The sequence below is a fragment of the Silurus aristotelis genome (genome assembly GCF_946808225.1).
Source record: "Silurus aristotelis genome assembly, chromosome: 1".
In the NCBI taxonomy this organism is placed as follows: Eukaryota; Metazoa; Chordata; class Actinopteri; order Siluriformes; family Siluridae; genus Silurus; species Silurus aristotelis.
In genome coordinates this window covers 28516835-28533476 of record NC_139574.1, presented here as the reverse complement: position 1 = coordinate 28533476, position 16642 = coordinate 28516835, and the positions used below count along the sequence as shown (strand labels likewise).

The 16642-nt window shown below is 42.7% G+C and overlaps 3 protein-coding genes across 13 annotated transcripts in view; 2 read left to right on the top strand and 1 right to left on the bottom strand.

Moving 5' to 3' along the window:
* The window catches only part of fbxo43 (F-box protein 43), a 129051-nt gene extending 125914 nt beyond the window's left edge, over positions 1–3137 (bottom strand). For 3 of the 6 annotated variants that reach the window (XR_014536320.1, XR_014536321.1, XM_083558289.1), the window contains exons 1-4: positions 3000–3136; positions 587–1839; positions 342–444; positions 98–274 (exon numbers count right to left, since the gene is read on the bottom strand). Coding sequence is in view for 4 of the 6 variants with exons in the window: in XM_083558289.1 (XP_083414415.1) it covers positions 98–274; positions 342–444; positions 587–1782 (1476 nt within the window). In the remaining 2 variants the exon portion in view is untranslated. Of the gene's footprint in view, positions 1–97; positions 275–341; positions 445–586; positions 1840–2981 lie in introns of all 6 variants that reach the window. The other 3 variants (XM_083558290.1, XM_083558291.1, XM_083558292.1) reach the window with 3 other exon arrangements.
* On the top strand, positions 2051–10928 carry spag1b (sperm associated antigen 1b). Of its 5 annotated transcripts, XM_083558175.1 has the most exons (17): positions 2051–2207; positions 3511–3639; positions 4244–4403; positions 4481–4640; positions 4908–5006; positions 5509–5585; positions 5850–5962; positions 6229–6334; positions 6504–6634; positions 6771–6877; positions 7017–7140; positions 7476–7715; positions 7812–7911; positions 8287–8436; positions 8552–8831; positions 8984–9346; positions 10499–10928. In XM_083558175.1, the coding sequence occupies exons 3-17, from the start codon at positions 4258–4260 to the stop codon at positions 10625–10627; spliced, it is 2325 nt and encodes a 774-aa protein (XP_083414301.1). In that variant the 5' UTR covers positions 2051–2207; positions 3511–3639; positions 4244–4257; the 3' UTR covers positions 10628–10928. The 5 variants fall into 5 exon arrangements, with proteins under 5 accessions (XP_083414301.1, XP_083414299.1, XP_083414300.1 ...); XM_083558173.1 differs by lacking the exon at positions 2051–2207 and having other exon boundaries at positions 3480–3529; XM_083558174.1 differs by lacking the exon at positions 2051–2207 and having other exon boundaries at positions 3480–3639.
* Positions 10929–12106: 1178 nt separating this feature from the next.
* Positions 12107–16110, top strand: malsu1 (mitochondrial assembly of ribosomal large subunit 1). Of its 2 annotated transcripts, none has more exons than XM_083558446.1 (4): positions 12107–12406; positions 12790–12905; positions 13457–13538; positions 15767–16110. In XM_083558446.1, exons 1-4 carry the CDS (start codon positions 12172–12174, stop codon positions 15955–15957), a joined length of 624 nt encoding a protein of 207 aa, XP_083414572.1. In that variant the 5' UTR covers positions 12107–12171; the 3' UTR covers positions 15958–16110. The 2 variants fall into 2 exon arrangements, with proteins under 2 accessions (XP_083414572.1, XP_083414571.1); XM_083558445.1 differs by having other exon boundaries at positions 12109–12406; positions 12790–12962.
* Positions 16111–16642: the final 532 nt, after the last annotated feature.

Sequence of the window (16642 nt, the reverse complement as noted above, 5' to 3'; positions counted from 1 at the left end):
TCAGTACCATATGTAGTAGCAAATATCTAAACTTTGACACACACATTTTCGAAACCTAGAGTCAAGTATGCTAGAGCTACCAAGTTTGTACACACACCTGCAGGAACTGTTGCCGTTTCATGGAGGGTGGAGTGTGTGCATGGGTGCCATTAGTTGCAGGAGTGAGTGTGTGAGCACTGGGCGTTTTAGCCTGAGCTTGAACACTGCCAAGAGCCGAGCGACACGCCAGGGTTAACCGCGTCTCTGCATCCACCACTCGAGCAGCTCCACCCATCTGAAACACACACCAGTAGTAACATTTGACCACACAAACACAGGTTTCAACAACTAACGGCACTCACCTCCAGTACGCGTTTCTGCTCTCGTTCATACATTCTCCTTCTGCGATTCGCCTTCCTGTCCTGCAGGATTATATCGCTCCAGGAGTCACACACCCGAGTACACCTGCTCACACACAGTTAAAAGTACTGAATCAGTGTCTCCTAACTTCTCTGATCTGTGTTTAAAACTTGTTTGTAACAATTTACTATTCCTCCTGTATATCTGTGCATGTGTATGTGTGTGTGTTAGTTAGTGCGTGCCTCACATTTGCAAGTCTTTGGCAGAGAGCAGCTGCAGGATGGAGGAAAGGATGTGGTGCAGATTCCTCACGTAAAGCTCACTGAGAACATCCACCTTACCTAAACCCATCTTCCGGCCAATCAAGTGAGAGAGCGGCAGGTGCGTTGTGATTGGATGGTCAAGGTCATGTGAGAGGTTTAGGCATGTGCTGATTGACCGCTCAAGGTCATGTGAGAGAGTAAAGGAGCGGCTTAGAGCCTCCATGGCTTGCAATGCAGGAGTGAGCGACAGATCATGTTGAGTCACCCTAAGAGGCGGAGTCTCTGCAAACACCTCTTCCTCCAACTTTAGGCCCTGCCCATTCATGCACTGACCTTTGACCTCGTCATCTGATTGTGAGCCCTCCCTGAGTGTGGACAGTCTGCGTTGGTGATCAAGTCTGGAGCGGCGGTGGTCTCGGCCGAGTGCAACCCGTGATGCACCCTCCTGGAATGAACAGTCATCACCACCATCCTCTAAGCCATCCAATCGCAGTGAACCAAAGCCACTGTCCTCAGACATGTTCAGTCCGGAGAGAGGAGTGTGTGAAGGAGTACTCAACACGCTCAGGCTCTCAGACAGATCAGCCGCTAGACGGGTCACAGGGGTCTGGAAGCCTTCTCGTCCCCGCTGCATCTCCGGTGTCTCAGACGGCAACAGGCCCGAGATGATGCTTTCATCCAAGTCAGGCTCAGACAAAGGGGGGCTTGCCTCATCCTTCCCGTCCTCCAGCGTGGACGTAACAGCCTGAGAGAACATCAGACGGCGCTTCATGCAGACCAAGGCCCCTGCGTCTGACCTGAGCGTGCTGTAAGAGAGCGGGCCACTAAGGAGGCCATCCGGAGACTCTGCTTCTCCTTGTGTGCACGCATCCCTGCAGCCCAGTGTCCTGGACACACTCATCTTCATGTCAGTAAAGGATTTGGATGCGAGGATACGTCTGCGCAAAGACACATCTTTCTTGGTCAGTTTGGGAGTCTCACACCATTGCGGGTGACATAGGTATTGACTGTCTCTCCCCCGTCTCTGAAGGCTGGACAAGTTCTCCTTCTGTGTGTCCACAATGCTGAAGTGGACACTCTCCTTCCCACATGTCCTGGTGTCATCGCCGTGCGAGTAAGTGTGTGTGAGCTCACAGGATTGGTGATGGATGGATTTCTGGACCCAGCCTGCACTGTCCATGTCTCCTAGTTAGGATTCTTACAACTAGTGGAGACAGGTACGAGTCTCACGCTCCTGCTGGGACAAAATTATAAACACATTCAATTTTATAGAAAAAAACATTTACACTAAAAAGATATTTTTTTAATAGAATATGTATAGTAGTTTCATCAATGACGAAATAAGCTGGTTTAATAAAAAAAATTATAATACAAGGAATGATCTGTTTTACAACATTCATAAAACAAAAAACACCCACACAACACTCAAACACACTGCATTACCGGGTCCCCTACATCCGGGCGTTGAGCAAAACCCTAGACAACCCTCATCATGATCTCGTGCGTGTGTGTGTGTGTGTGTGTGTGTGTGTGTGTGTGTGTGTGTGTGTGTGTGTGTGTGTGTGTGTGTGTGTTGCAGAAGGAGATCAGGTAGACAGAGTTAAGGTGAGTGAAGTGTGAGGAGCAGTGTGACAGAACTGTTTCCGGTGCTCGGGGGATTTTGAATGAAAGCAGCACTGATGAGAAGAATAACGGCTCGCTGTTGCTATGGTTCCAGAACGCGTACTCCACAGACAGTACCTCCCCTGCGCGTGAGCTCCACCGTTTAAATCGCCGCGCGCGGAAAACAGCACCGAGAGCGGCAAATACACGCGCGCGCACGCGCACCATTGCGTAAAATAAAACGAGCCTAATTTATCATTAAAAGTAAAACATCCGGTTTTTTCATTTACAACGAATTTAATACAATAAAAAATACAAAATCACCCCGTGTTCAAGTATAAATCTCATATTTCATGTATCACTGTGTGTGTGTGTGTGTGTGTGTGTGTGTGTGTGTGTGTGTGTGTGTGTGTGTGTGTGTGTGTGTGTGTGTACACAGCAAACGAGTCCTAAACCCTAGGTTCAAGGTTTCTGCCTTATGCCGTCTCGGGGAGTTTTTCTTTGCCACAGTCGGCTCACTAATCAGATACAAACTTGCACTTTTAAAGAACGTATTCACTTTTTTTCACCACATTATCTGTGTAAAGCTGCTCTAAGACAATGTTCATTGTTTAAAGCGCTATACAAATAAATATGAATTTAATGATCAACACCCATCGGCTAATCAATCAGCAGAGATCATAAACACACTACTCAAATCATCATTCAACTAATGACTAACCCAGCGCGCGCGCGCGCGCGCGCACACACACACACGGTACACGAGTACACGAGTACATTACATTAAACCAGTACCCGCGCGCGCCCCGGTCTCTCTCCCTGCAGCTTAGTGGAGTCTCTCGCAGTAAAACAGTGGCAGCTCAGCGCGCGCACCGCCACCGTTCATATTTGCCTCTTCGCGTTGATTGGTCAATGACGCACTTCCGGGTTATTTACCTGGCTGTTAGGGTCAGAATATTTGTTTTTTTCTTTTTTAAACATGAAGGAATAAAAAAATCACCGGTTTCATAATAAACATCTTAATATTTTTTATTTTGTATAGAGAACAAACAAATAGAAATATAAACAATTAAAAGTTCGTTTAAAACTATATAAAAGTATGTATCTCTCTTAATTTTCTATTTTAGTTTCAAAGCATATTGGCATCATATATAAAAAAATATTTTAAAAGTAATAAAAAGGCGGCTCTTTCACACACTCTCTCTCTCTCTCTCTCTCTCTCTCTCTCTCTCTCTCTCTCTCTCTCATTCTCTCTGCTGACTCCGCCCACACATACATTGCCATGGAAACCCTGCGCGTGGCTCAGAGTTTGACTCGGCGCGAGAGTAAGCAGACAGACAGCAAGTGAACGAAACTCGAGATTTTGCGGTATTTTCGTATTTTTTTTTTTGCAGCTTTACTGTTTTAGTCTCAGCTGCACTTGGTAAGATCTTGGGTAAGTTTATCAGCGCAATAAACCAGATTTTATTTCTCACTCCAGCAGTTTTATAACTGCAGCTCTGTAATCTGACCGTTAGCCTGTTAGCTCTGAGTCTCTCTGTGCTCACATATGTAACGCAAATAAAGGTTATAATTAATAATAATAAGAGGTAGAAGCAAAGAAAGAAGAGGATGATGATGATGAGGAGGAGGAGGAGGAGGAGGAGAAGGATGAATACAGATGTTTAGATGTTGTTACTACTCAAAAATACTTTTCATTCAAGTAAATATATATTTATTTCTGACTATAAAGTGACTTATGCACATTGATAACCAGGTGTATAATGAAGTGTCAGTAAACATTATTGAGTTGATGTTGATGTACAGTCTTCTCTGGATTATTTGTGTACATTCCAAAGCTGTTGTTTAGAAGGAAAAGTTTATCAGTGAAGACTGTGGAACACGTCTCAGGTTATGGCTTTAAGGTTATGGCTTTAATATTTGGAGTAAGTTTTAGTGTAAGTTATAGAGTAAATAACAGGGTTTGTGGTATGTAGAGAAGTTTAGCACGACCACATCCCCACCTGTTTACTGTGATATTCCTGTACACACACATACAGAGAAAAGAGGAATAATGAGTGTGAGAGAGGCCATGTCCTCTCTACAGATGACATCATCAGTGGGCAAATTACACACACTTCCTGTGGAGCACCTGGACTACACCTACATCCAAAAGTGTGGAGATTTGAAATACCTGGAAAAGATTCTGCATGTGCTCAGGTATGTCCTCAAAATTACATGCACATGTACATATTTCACTGTTTATTGGTTAATAATATATCGACGCCGTCCTTCAGGTCAGGCAAAGAGGGGATGTATCCACACCTGATCGAATTCTGTGAGAAGCGCATTGAGTCTTTGGACCCTAAACATCGCATTCTGAGAAAGGACATGTGTCCAGCAACCTCTGCCTCCTTCTCCACAGAAGAGTGGAGCAACATCACTGAAGACTTACAGGTGTCATTACCCTCACATCATTATCTTCTTTACTTTTACAGTCTTACAGCATTGTCATGTTGATGTATTATTATAAACCTAACTGGTGCTTAAACACAGGAAAGCCAGTGTGATGTGTGCACTGTCTGAGAGTTCATAATGTTGATGAAGTGTGTGTGTGTGTGTGTGTGTGTGTGTGTGTGTTGTGTGTGTGTGTGTGTGTGTGTGTGTGTGTGTGTGTGTGTGTGTGTGTGTGTGTGTGTGTGTGTGTGTGTGTGATGTTCCCAGGCCTGGCAGAGAGAGATCACAGAAAGTGAGCAGCAGCTCAAACAATCACCACTCTTTAATGCTAACACACTCCCACCTGTAAACAATCGCACACTCCAGGTATACACACACACACACACCCACACACACACACACACACACATACAAACACACACACACAGTTTCTCCCTTAATGTTGTCAGCTGTTTGTCTGCTCATTTCAGCACTGATACTGTCCTCTATTCATATGACCTTTTCCTCCTGTTCATAAGTATAAGTTCATAATTTTTACAGCAGCGCTGAGGGAGTCATGGGGTGGACGTTGTTAATGACAGGTTGTATATATTCATAAAAATCAAACAAATCCTTAAATGGTTGTAGTGGTGTCAGATAGAGGCTGGCACTGAGGTTACACTGCAGCTAACACTGGAGCTTGCAGAGTGTGTTCTGTGTATGTCATGTCACTGTAATGCTTAAAACTCCTTAAAAAATAATTTCGAATTATTTTTATTTAGTTAAATTACATGTTACTATCACTATTTTGGGTGCTGCTCTGACAGCGTGTCCCTGCTGGAAATGAACACAGGTGTGTGAGGGATGTCATGTCTTTCTCTTCACACAGAGACCCAAAAACACCACAGCCACTTTAACACACAGGAAAAGATCTGCTGTTCCTCGTGCATACAGCGACTGGGACAGGTGTGTGTGTGTGTGTGTGTGTGTGTGTGTGTGTGTGTGTGTGTGTGTGTGTGTGTGTGTGTGTGTGTGTGTGTGTGTGTGTGTGTGAATATATTTGTGTGTGTGTGTGTGTGTCTCTGTGTGTGTGTACATGTTCGATTGGGTGTGTGTGTGTGTGTGTGTGTGTGTGTGTGTGTGTGTGTGTGTGTGTGTGTGCATGTGAGGTGTGTGTGCATGAATGAGTGAGTGTACCATATACATAGGCTGATTCTTACTATATTGCAGGTTTGATGTTGATAAAGAATGTGCAAAGATAGAGGAGGGTGTAAATAACAACGACGCCCCTGCTGTGATAAACTCTGCACACGCAGACATCAAACAACACATTGACACTTCAGGTGAGTTCTGTTTCAAATGCGCATACACACACACACACACACACACACACTCAAGGACTGTAATGAAATCACATCACATCATGCTACACAGTTTGTTCTAAAAATATATAGCCTAGATCTATTTCTATTCCAATCAAGAACTGCACCATGTATATGGATTAGAGAATAGAAAAGATGGCACCATTTTATATTTGAAGTTTAATCGATTCCTCTATTATTTGAATTCTTTTTATTTATTTATCTGTTTGTTTGTTTATTTATTTCAGCTCTGACATTGCAGGAGAAATGTGTGTTAGCCACTAGAGAGAGGGAAAAAGGAAATGAGTCCTTCAGAGCAAACGATTGGAACGAAGCCATAGTCTACTACACCAGGTCAGCTCTCACAGGCACACACACACACACACACACACACACACACACACACAAACTTACTGTAAAATGAATGTGCCTACAGCACATTAATGAAACACTTCATACATTTGTATCTGTGTATGTTTGTGTGTGTGTGTGTGTGTGTGTGTGTGTGTGTGTGTGTGTATAGGAGTCTGTCGATCTTGCCCACAGTAGCTGGGTTTAATAATCGAGCTCAGGCTGAGATTAAACTGCAGCGCTGGCCTGATGCACTAAGAGACTGTGATGCTGTACTGCAGATTGAAGCACACAACTGTAAAGGTAAGAGTCCTTGACCTGATCTCTTCTAACCCAATCTCATCTGATCACACACACACACGCCTTACACCCTTTTCCATTATCCATTTTACTCCATTAGCATCACCTGAATCCACATGTGCGTATGTTTGTTTTGTAGCTCTGCTGCGTCGTGCGACTGCATACACACACCTGGGGAAGCTACAGGCAGCACATGATGACATCACATTTGTACTTCAGATTGAACCTTACAATATCATAGCACAGGTAGGAAAACACACACATAACACACACTTGTATTCACTTGTACAACAGATTTTGTGTATATATTTGTGTGTGTGTGTGTTATGTGTGTGTGTGTGTGTGTTTTACTACCTGTGCTGTATGTGTGTGTTTTTGTGAACAGAAATTTTTACAGGATGTGAATAAGCAAATAAATACAGAGCTGCAGCACAAACCAAACCCGCTTGCTAAGGGCAAAAAGATTTTTATCCAGGAAGTACAGGAGGAAAGGGATGAAGAGAAAAATGGTGAGACATGTGACATCATAACACACTGATCATCATATTGACTATAACTGACCGTGTAATCTGCACTGCAGTGTCTGTGCATGTATATGAATACTTGTTGTCTCATGTTTGGTCTCAACACACTTTGCTTGTGATTGGCCACACTGGTTGCCCTCCTGTATCCAATGTTTTGTATAGTGTTTTTAACAATGGACATGATCACAACACAGCTTTACAGAAATAAATAGATTAGATGTAAGGGTGGTGAGAAAAACTCAGAGAGAAGATATGACAATGGAACCTTGGGAAGAAAACAAACTGTATACAATCTATATCTCTGTCCTGTTTCCTCTCAGATGCTAAAACTGGAGTCGACAAACCTGCTCACTGGGACAAAAAAGGACAGACAGACGGAGAGACAAAAAGACAGATGGAAATTAAAACAGATGAAGAGACAGAGAGAAAGAACGATGGAGTGAGACATGGTGTGGACGCAGCAACTGCAAGAAGTGAAGGAAATGAGCTGTACAGGATCGGACAATATGGAGCTGCAGCTGAGAAATATACACACGGCATTACAACACTTACACAATCAGGTACAATTACATACCACACACACACACACACACACACACACACGTTGCCCTGACCCTGTGAGTCCATTAGTCTGTGTGTGTATGTTTTGTCTGCAGGTGTATACACTGAGGAGGACATGTTTGTTCTGTACTGTAACAGAGCTGCATGCTTCCTGAAGATGGGACAGTGTTCTGAGTGTGTGTCAGACTGCAGTCGGTGAGCGGTACACCTTACACACTACACCTTATACCATACTATCTGCATTTTACACTCTACTCCCTGCATCATATCCACTGCAACGACTTCTACACCTACAACATATCCCCGGCACCCTGCACTGTACAATCTAACCACTACCCCTATATCCTACACCCAGCATCTTAAATTCTTTATTCTACACCCTACACTTTATAGCCTGTATCTTACATATTATACACTACACCTTACATCCTGCACTCCTATATCTAATATACTACATTGTATAACCTCCACTCTACACACTACAGTACAGTAACAACTCTAAACCACCCTAATCCCTCATCTATATGTAACCATAAATCATGTGTTTATGTGCACGGTTGTGTGTATCAGAGCTCTGCAGCTAAAGCCGTTCGGTGTGAAAGCTCTGTTGAGGCGGGCGATGGCGTTTGAAGCTCTAGAACAGTTTCGACTCGCTTTTGTGGATTACAGAACTGTACAACAAATACACAACACTTACTGTGTACAGCAGCATGTCAACAGGTAACACATATAGTAGATATACACACGTCACCAAAAAAGTTCATTATGGTATGATATAAATGATTTAAAGTTTCATGTGGTTCACAATGAGGAACTCTGTGTGTGTGATGTAAAGGCTCACTCAGGTGCTGATGGAGCTGGATGGTACTGACTGGAGAACAAAACTGCCAGAGGTTCCACTTGTCCCAGTATCAGCTCAGTGTGATGTTACAGAGACCCTGCCCGCATCGCAAACCACACCCAACACACACACTTTGCCAACAATGACAAGTTCTTCTAATGCGGAGACTTTGACTACCATGAAGACTCCTCTCTCCAAACATATGGAGATCCACACAAAGGCTCCACCCATTTCTGGTCCATCTCAAACACGCAGGCGCATCAGCATATTAGAGGTTGTGTATGGATTTGTGTGTGTGCCTTTTAGCAATTAATTCACATGTAAGTCCATCCACTCATACGTGTGTGTGTGTGTGTGTGTGTGTGTGTGTGTGTGTGTGTGTGTGTGTGTGTGTGTGTGTGTGTGTGTGTGTGTGTGTTTGTGCAGGTGGAGAGTGATAATGATGAGGATGAAGATGGTGTTGATAATGATAAAGATGATGGTGATAAAGATGATGCCGATGGTGATGGTAGAGATGATCTTATCGATGACGTCAAGACCTTCAGTCCAGCTAATGTCTTTGAGTTTGGACAAGCATTGAATGCAGCCCGTTACCGTGGTGACCTGGTGACGTGTGCTCGGCTCATGAGGAGCGTGCCACCTCATACCCTTCCTCACCACATCAGCACACAGCTAGACACACAAACACTCAGTTTCATCATACACACTCTGCGCACACACATCCTCCCTACTGAGCCCAGCCTGGTGTATCATCTCCTCACACATCTGCACACAGCTGAGAGGTTCACGGTGAGGTCATGTGCAAACACCCACACACACGTGCGCACACACACACTCCTCACACACAGATGTGTATGCCATCTAGTGATGGCAGCTGATTCTGGACTCTTAACTCTCAATCTAATTGTGGCCCTACTATTTCCCATAAAGTTAATTTTAGATAGATTACGATTATAGGTATTACTGGTGCCGGTATTACTTAGCAGGTTCAGATCCTATCTCTCTGGGCACACTCAGTTTGTTAAACTTAAACATTTCAGATCATACTCCTCATCTGTTACCACTGGTCATCCCAGCTCTATTTGTCCTCCAAGCAAAATTGTACTCTTCTTTTCTTTTTTTTTTTGAATTGTTAAGAGGAGATTAAATCTTGTTTCTCATGCAATTTTTTCAAGCTGAATATTGACAGAACAGAGTTTCTTCTGGTTGGCACTCAATCCAGTTAGTCAAAATTCAATAGTTTCTCATCTTCTATTGATAATTCTATAATCTTATAATTCTTATCAGGGTAAGAGTCTGGGTGTCATCCTTGATAGTACATTGTCTTTTAAAATGCACGTGAACAATTCTACTCGGTCTGCATACGTCTGGTACGTCACATCCAATTCCACAGCTATTCTTGTACATGCTTTAGTTACCTCGCATATTGATTATTATAACTCTTTTCTGTTTGAGCTACCTCATAAACTTCAATTGGTCCAGAACTCAGCTGCAAGTATAATAAAGTGTATTCTCGGATCTTTTTCCTCTGGTTCTCTTGCTGTACCTTCCGTTTGTTTAGTCACGTTGGGGTCTAGAGCATTTAGCTGGGCTGCTCCTCATCTTTGGAATTCTGTTCCACAATCTGTATGAGTAATTGTCTGACCACCTTTAAATCATGCCTCAAAACTCATCTATTTAAATATGCTTTTTCTGATCATTTTTACTAGTTAACAGCTGTTGTTCGTTGTTTGTCTTGATTTTATAATTATAAATGAATTGCACTTAAGGTGTCCTTAAGTGTTTTGAAAGGCACCTTTTAAATAAAAAGTATTATTATTATTATTATTATTATTATTATTACACTCTCCTGACATTTATTCTGTGTATTACTTAATGATACAATACCCTTATATATGTTTGTGTGTGTGTGTGTGTGTGTGTGTGTGTGTGTGTTTGTAGGTGGCTCTGATGCTGATGGACAGAGAAGAGAGGAGACAGATCACACAGCTTTTTGATTGTTTGCATACAGTGGAGTGTGATGAGTTCACGCATGAGAACATTAATAGCCTGGCTAATAAATTCATATAAGACAGTCTCTCTCACACAGACACACAAACAAAATATGAAAGCAGTGGGGGGAGTCACTAATTCATCTGTCAGAAGATACCATTGTTCAGAAGGAAACATTAAAGGTTTCATCTGCTTCATTTCTTTTGCAATGTACATCATTCATCTTAACTCTTAAATTCTGTTTAACTTTTAAATTCTGTTTAACTCTTAAATTCTATAAGGCTGCTTTGAGACAATGTCCGTTGTGAAAAACGCTGAAAAACTTGACTTGTAACACACGCTCCTCCAACAGCTGAGATAACTAAATTAAAACATCAAACACTTATCACTGTGTGTTGGGTTTTCTTTTTTGGACTTCATTAGACTCTCAGTTTACACAGTCTGAGTTTCTCTGAATGCTGACATGGTGTCAGATTGCAGTCTTTAACATATTTGATTTATTAAGATGCAAACAGACTGCAATCTGACACCATGTCAGCATTCAGAGAAACTCAGCCGAGAGAGGATTTGTGGTATTGTATGAGGAAGTCAGGTGTGCCAAAAAAGTATGTATTGTGGACATGTATGAGGGCAGTGTGACAGCAGTAAAGTGTACAGTAGGAACAACAGACTGGTTTAAGGTGGAGGTTGGACTGCATCAAGCGTCGGCGCTAAGCCCTTTCCTGTTTTCTGTGGTGATGAACCGGTTGATGGATGGGGTCAGACAGGAGTCTCCCTGGACTATGATGTTTGCGATGATATTGTAATTTGTGGTGAGAGTAGGGAGCAGGTTGAGAAGAGCCTGGAGAGGTGGAGGTATGCGCTGGAGAGAAGAGGAATGAAAGTCAGTAGGAGTAAGACAGAGTACATGTGTGTGAATGAGAGGGAGGGCAGTGGAGTGGTGCGGATGCAGGGAGAAGGTGGAGGAGTTCAGGTACCTGGGGTCAACAGTGCAAAGTAAAGGAGAAGTGGGTGGAGAAGAGTGATAGCAGGAGTGATTTGTAATAGAAGAGTATCTGTGAGAGTGAAAAGGAAAGTTTATAGGACTGTGGTGAGACCTGCGATGTTGTATTGTTTAGAGACAGTGGCATTGAGTAAAAGACAGGAGGTGGAGCTGGAGGTAGCAGAGCTGAAGATGTTGAGATGTTCATTGGGAGTGTCGAGGATGGACAGGATTAGAAATGAGTTTATTAGAGGGACAGTGCATGTAGGATGTTCTGGAGACAAGATGAGGGAGGTGCGATTGAGATGGTTTGGACATGTGCAGAGGAGGGATATGGGGTAATGGGAGCAGCCAAAAGAAGAAGAATGAATGAATGGATCTACATCTATAACTAGCCGCTTCAGGGAACCCACTCTGAGACGCCTGTGGTTCTAATGACTTTTTTGAATGAGTAACTGGATAATATTATTAGTAGTTAAAATGTGCCCGTAAATAATAAAATGAATCTGTATGTAAGTACATGCTGTGATTTCACTCCGGACCTTTAGGCGGCACTGCAGTAGTCAGGCACTTTTAATGTCCCTGCAACAATCCGGAAACGCAAGCACAGCCATTATTAAACACCGCACAGGACACAGGAATGGCGGCTCTGGGAAGTGGTAGATGTGTTCTCAGACGACTGGTCAACACGAGTGTATACTACAGAGCGACCGGATTACACACACTCACAAACACACACAACCCCGCGCGCTTCTCCCGGTGCCCGAACAAGCCGTGCGCTCTTTCTCGTGCGCTGTTCAGTAACAGTGACGGAAGTGACGCAGAGTTGACAGCGCGAGATTCATATACACACACTCATCATGAGCAGCAGCATGGTGAGTTAACACACACACACGCACGCACAAACACTCCGTTTTTATCGATATGATGTGATGATAAGGTTGGAGCACGCGCTGTGTATATCCCTGGGAGACTGTTCTTACTTGTTTTCTACAGATTGTAATTAAAAACACAAACAGTACCGCCCATACAGCTGCAGCACTTCACCCACAGCACAATTATCCACGCCCAACCATCTACAGCACCAACCATACAGCTGCAGCACCACCGCACAGGTCCTGTGGACTCGGCCTTGGTGTTAGCTAGGTATCGGTGTGTAGTGTCTTCAGAGGATGTCATCTGGTGTGTGTGTGTGTGTGTGTGTGTGTGTGTGTGTGTGTGTGTGTGTGTGTGTGTGTGTGCGCGCGCGCGCGCTCAGGTGGAGTTGTGTTTAACCTCGACGTGTTGGTGTCTCTCCTGCGAGAGGAGAACGCTGCGGATATCTGTGCGATCCGAGTCTCAGATGATCTGAAATACACTGACTACTTCATCATAGTGAGCGGATCTTCAACTCGGCACCTGAAAGCCATGGCAGAGTATGCCATTAAAGTGGTAAAAGAATATTACAGCCATTGTTAAATTTTGAAATCCCTGCTACCAAGATGGTCCTGTGTTGTCATGGATCATGGAAAGTGAAGCTTAAGTCTGTTAAGTCTGGAACCAACCCCAGCCTCTCTTAGTGCCGGGCCCAAGCCCGGATAAATGGGGAGGGTTGCGTTAGGAAGGGCATCCTGCGTAAAAACATGTGCCAAATCAAACATGCAGATGATCCGCTGTGGCGACCCCTAACGGGAGAAGCCGAAAGAAAGTTTATAATTGGCTGTATGGTACTTATTGGGAGAAAACCGGTAGTTCTATGGGAAATCAGACACTGAGCACCCCCAAAACAACCAAAATGGCACGATCCTTATTTCATAACACCCCTGCGAAGATTTGTGACTGGTAGTCAAATCAGGCTTTCCTATCGAAACATTGAATTTTCAACTTTTCAAGCTCACCCCAAATTTGTTTATATATGGATTAAGTGTTTCACCTCTGTGTTTCAGTATAAGTTCCTGAGAAGAGACTGTGATCCCCACACACACATTGAGGGACAGGACAGTGATGATTGGATGTGTATCGATTTTGGTGGGTCTGAGTTTTTTCAGTGTGCACTTAGGAAATGTATAATGTCAAAGTTAGCTATGCACCTTTTATCAGTTGCTTAATTAATTGGATAAAAAAATGACACTAATTTTATAATAAGATGTTTTGCTAAGTTTAAAGTTTACTTCAAAAAGCAAAAGCAAAAAAATGCAGACATTTTGTTCATTTGTGAAGATATAAGCATCTAGAATATATAACGGACTGAGAAATACAGCAAACTAACAGACTTAATATTAAAAATGTTTTTGTTCGCACCGGTTTAACTAAATCCATCACTGTCGCGAGCGAGCTGATTGCGCAACCTGATGCTCGCGAGTCACAACAGAACAGATCCAGTGCGACTGTCCCGAAGTTACAAACACACTGTTTACAAAATAGGACTTTCTAAAATTAAACCACTTTCGCATGATGAGGATTTTAGGTTTTGCTTAACGTGCACACATTATTCCTGCTGCTGTTTGACCGTGTTCTCTCTGCCATTTCGCCATCATCTGTTATCTTAGTCACGCTGACCTATAACTTGAGCAGCCCAACTAATTGATAAAGGCATTTAATTATCGATTATTATCGGTTATATAAATTAGTAAAAAAAATTATATATACATACACAGTGTATAATATATACATACACAGTGGTGTGAAAAAGTGTTTGCCCCCTTACTGATTACTTTTTTTTTTTTTGCGTGTTTGTCCCACTTTAATGTTTTAATTCATCAAACTTATTTAAATGTTAGAATGAGATAACACAAGTAAACACAACATGCAGTTTTCAAATGAAGGTTTTCATTATTGAGGGAAAACAAAATCCAAAACTACATGGCCCCAGCCAGGCCTGATTACTGCCACACCTGTTCACAGTTAAGAAATCTCTTAAATAGGACCTGCCTGACAAAGTGAAGTAGACAAAAAGATCCTCAAAAGCTGGACATCATGCCGAGGTCCAAAGAAATTCAGAAACAAATGAGAAAAAGTAATTGAGATCTTTCAGTCTGGAAAATGTTATAAAGCCATTTCTAAAGCTTTGGGACTCCAGCGAACCACAGTGTGAGCCATTATTCACAAAATGGCAAAAACATGCAACAGTGGAGAAGCTTCCCAGGAGTGGCCAGCCGACCGCAATTACCCCAAGAGCACAGCGACGTCTCATCCAAGGGGTCACAAAAGACCCCACAACAACATCCAAAGAACTGCAGGCCTCACTTGCCTCAGTTAAGGTCAGTGTTCATGACCTTAATAAGAAGGTCATGATTAGAAAGATAAGAAAGAGACTGGGCAAAAAATGGTCTGCATGGCAGAGTTCCAAGACGAAAACTGCTGCTGAGCAAAAATAACAGACTCGTCTCAGTTTTGCCAGAAAACATCTTGATGATCCCCAAGACTTTTGGGAAAATACTCTGTGGACTGTCGAGACAAAAGTTAAACTTTTTGGAAGGTGCATGTCCTATTACGTCTGGTGTAAATGTAACGCCGCATTTCAAAAAAAGAACATCATACCAACAGTAAAATATGGTGGTGGTAGTGTGATGGTCTGGGGCGGTTTTGCTGCTTCAGGACCTGGAAGACTTGCTGTGATGAATGGAACCATGAATTCTGCTGTTTATCAAAAATCCTGAAGTTGGGTTCTGCAACAGGACAATAATCCAAAACACACCAGCAAGTCCACATCTGAATGACTTAAGAAAAACAAAATGAAGACTTTGGAGTGGCCTGGTCAAAGTCCTGATCTGAATTCTATTGACCTTAAAAAGCTGGTTCCTGCTCGAAAACTCATTTGATTTGATTTGATTTAAAAACCCTTCAGTGTGGCTAAATTACAGCAATTCTGCATAGATGAGTGCAGCAAAATTCCTCCACAGAGCTGTAACAGAATCATTGCAAGTTATCCCAAACGTTTGATTGCAGTTGTTGCTGCTAAGGGCGGCCCAACCAGTTATTAGTTTTAGGGGCCAACACTTTTTCACACTGGGCCATGTAGTACAGTTCCAATCCTCAGTGCACTGATAGAGCTGTTTATATATTTGTGTGTGTGTTTCTGGGTTGGAGCCTTGATTTAGCAAAAAAACAGCATGAACCTCGATTAACCTGTTACAATAAATCAGGGCAAGCTATTTTAGATCAGTGCTTTTATTAGCTCTATGAAAACACACACCAGGTGTTAGTGTTGTAGTTGTTGGTCAGTTTGACATGTGTGCGTGTGTCTGCGTGTGCAGGGTCGATGGTGGTCCACTTTATGCTCCCGGAGACAAGAGAAAAGTTCCAGTTGGAGACACTGTGGACGCTGCGGAGCTACGAACAGCTGACCAACAACACACTCCCACACACACTGCCTCCTGACTTCATTCTCACACATGCACAAACACACACACACGCGCACACAGTGACTGACACAATCACACATTGACTCACACACACCCCTCCAGATCTCCTGTCCATAAACACCTGTCTGTAAAAAAAAAAAAAAAAAAAAAAAAAAAGAGAAAGTTTAGTGTTGTTGACAATGTTCTGTTACTGAACATCTTATACACTTATCAATAAAAAAGATTTGGTTAATTTATTTGCTGAGTGTTTCATTTGAGTTTCAGTTTAAAAAATCTGACATTGTGAAATCACCAAGGTGCAGTTTTAACACTGCTCAGGGGGGACGTAATCTGGCATGGTGTGGCGAATGTATGGTCTTGCGTATTTATAACTGTATTTGTGTATATGACTGAATTCTACATGGTGTGAGGAGGCATTGTGGAGTGATGGCATAAATAAACCCCATCAAAACAAGGATTTCACTCCTCGACAGTGACTCTTCCTCTGCAGCAGACCACACCATTAACACTGGCTACATGTGACTTGTAAAACTACAACCCTAACCCCCAAACTCCAGAAGGAAAACCTGAGCCTCTGTCATAAAGAACCTTTCCTGTCCAGCAGAGGTGGCAAAAGTACACAGTATAAGTAGAAGTACAGATACTCATGTTTTAAAGGACTCTGATAAAAGTTGAAGTACTGATTATGCTTTTTTTTACTTAAGTTAAAGTGAAGAAGTTTGGGCTCTGTCATGTACTTAAGTAAAAAGTAACCATAAATAATACCTG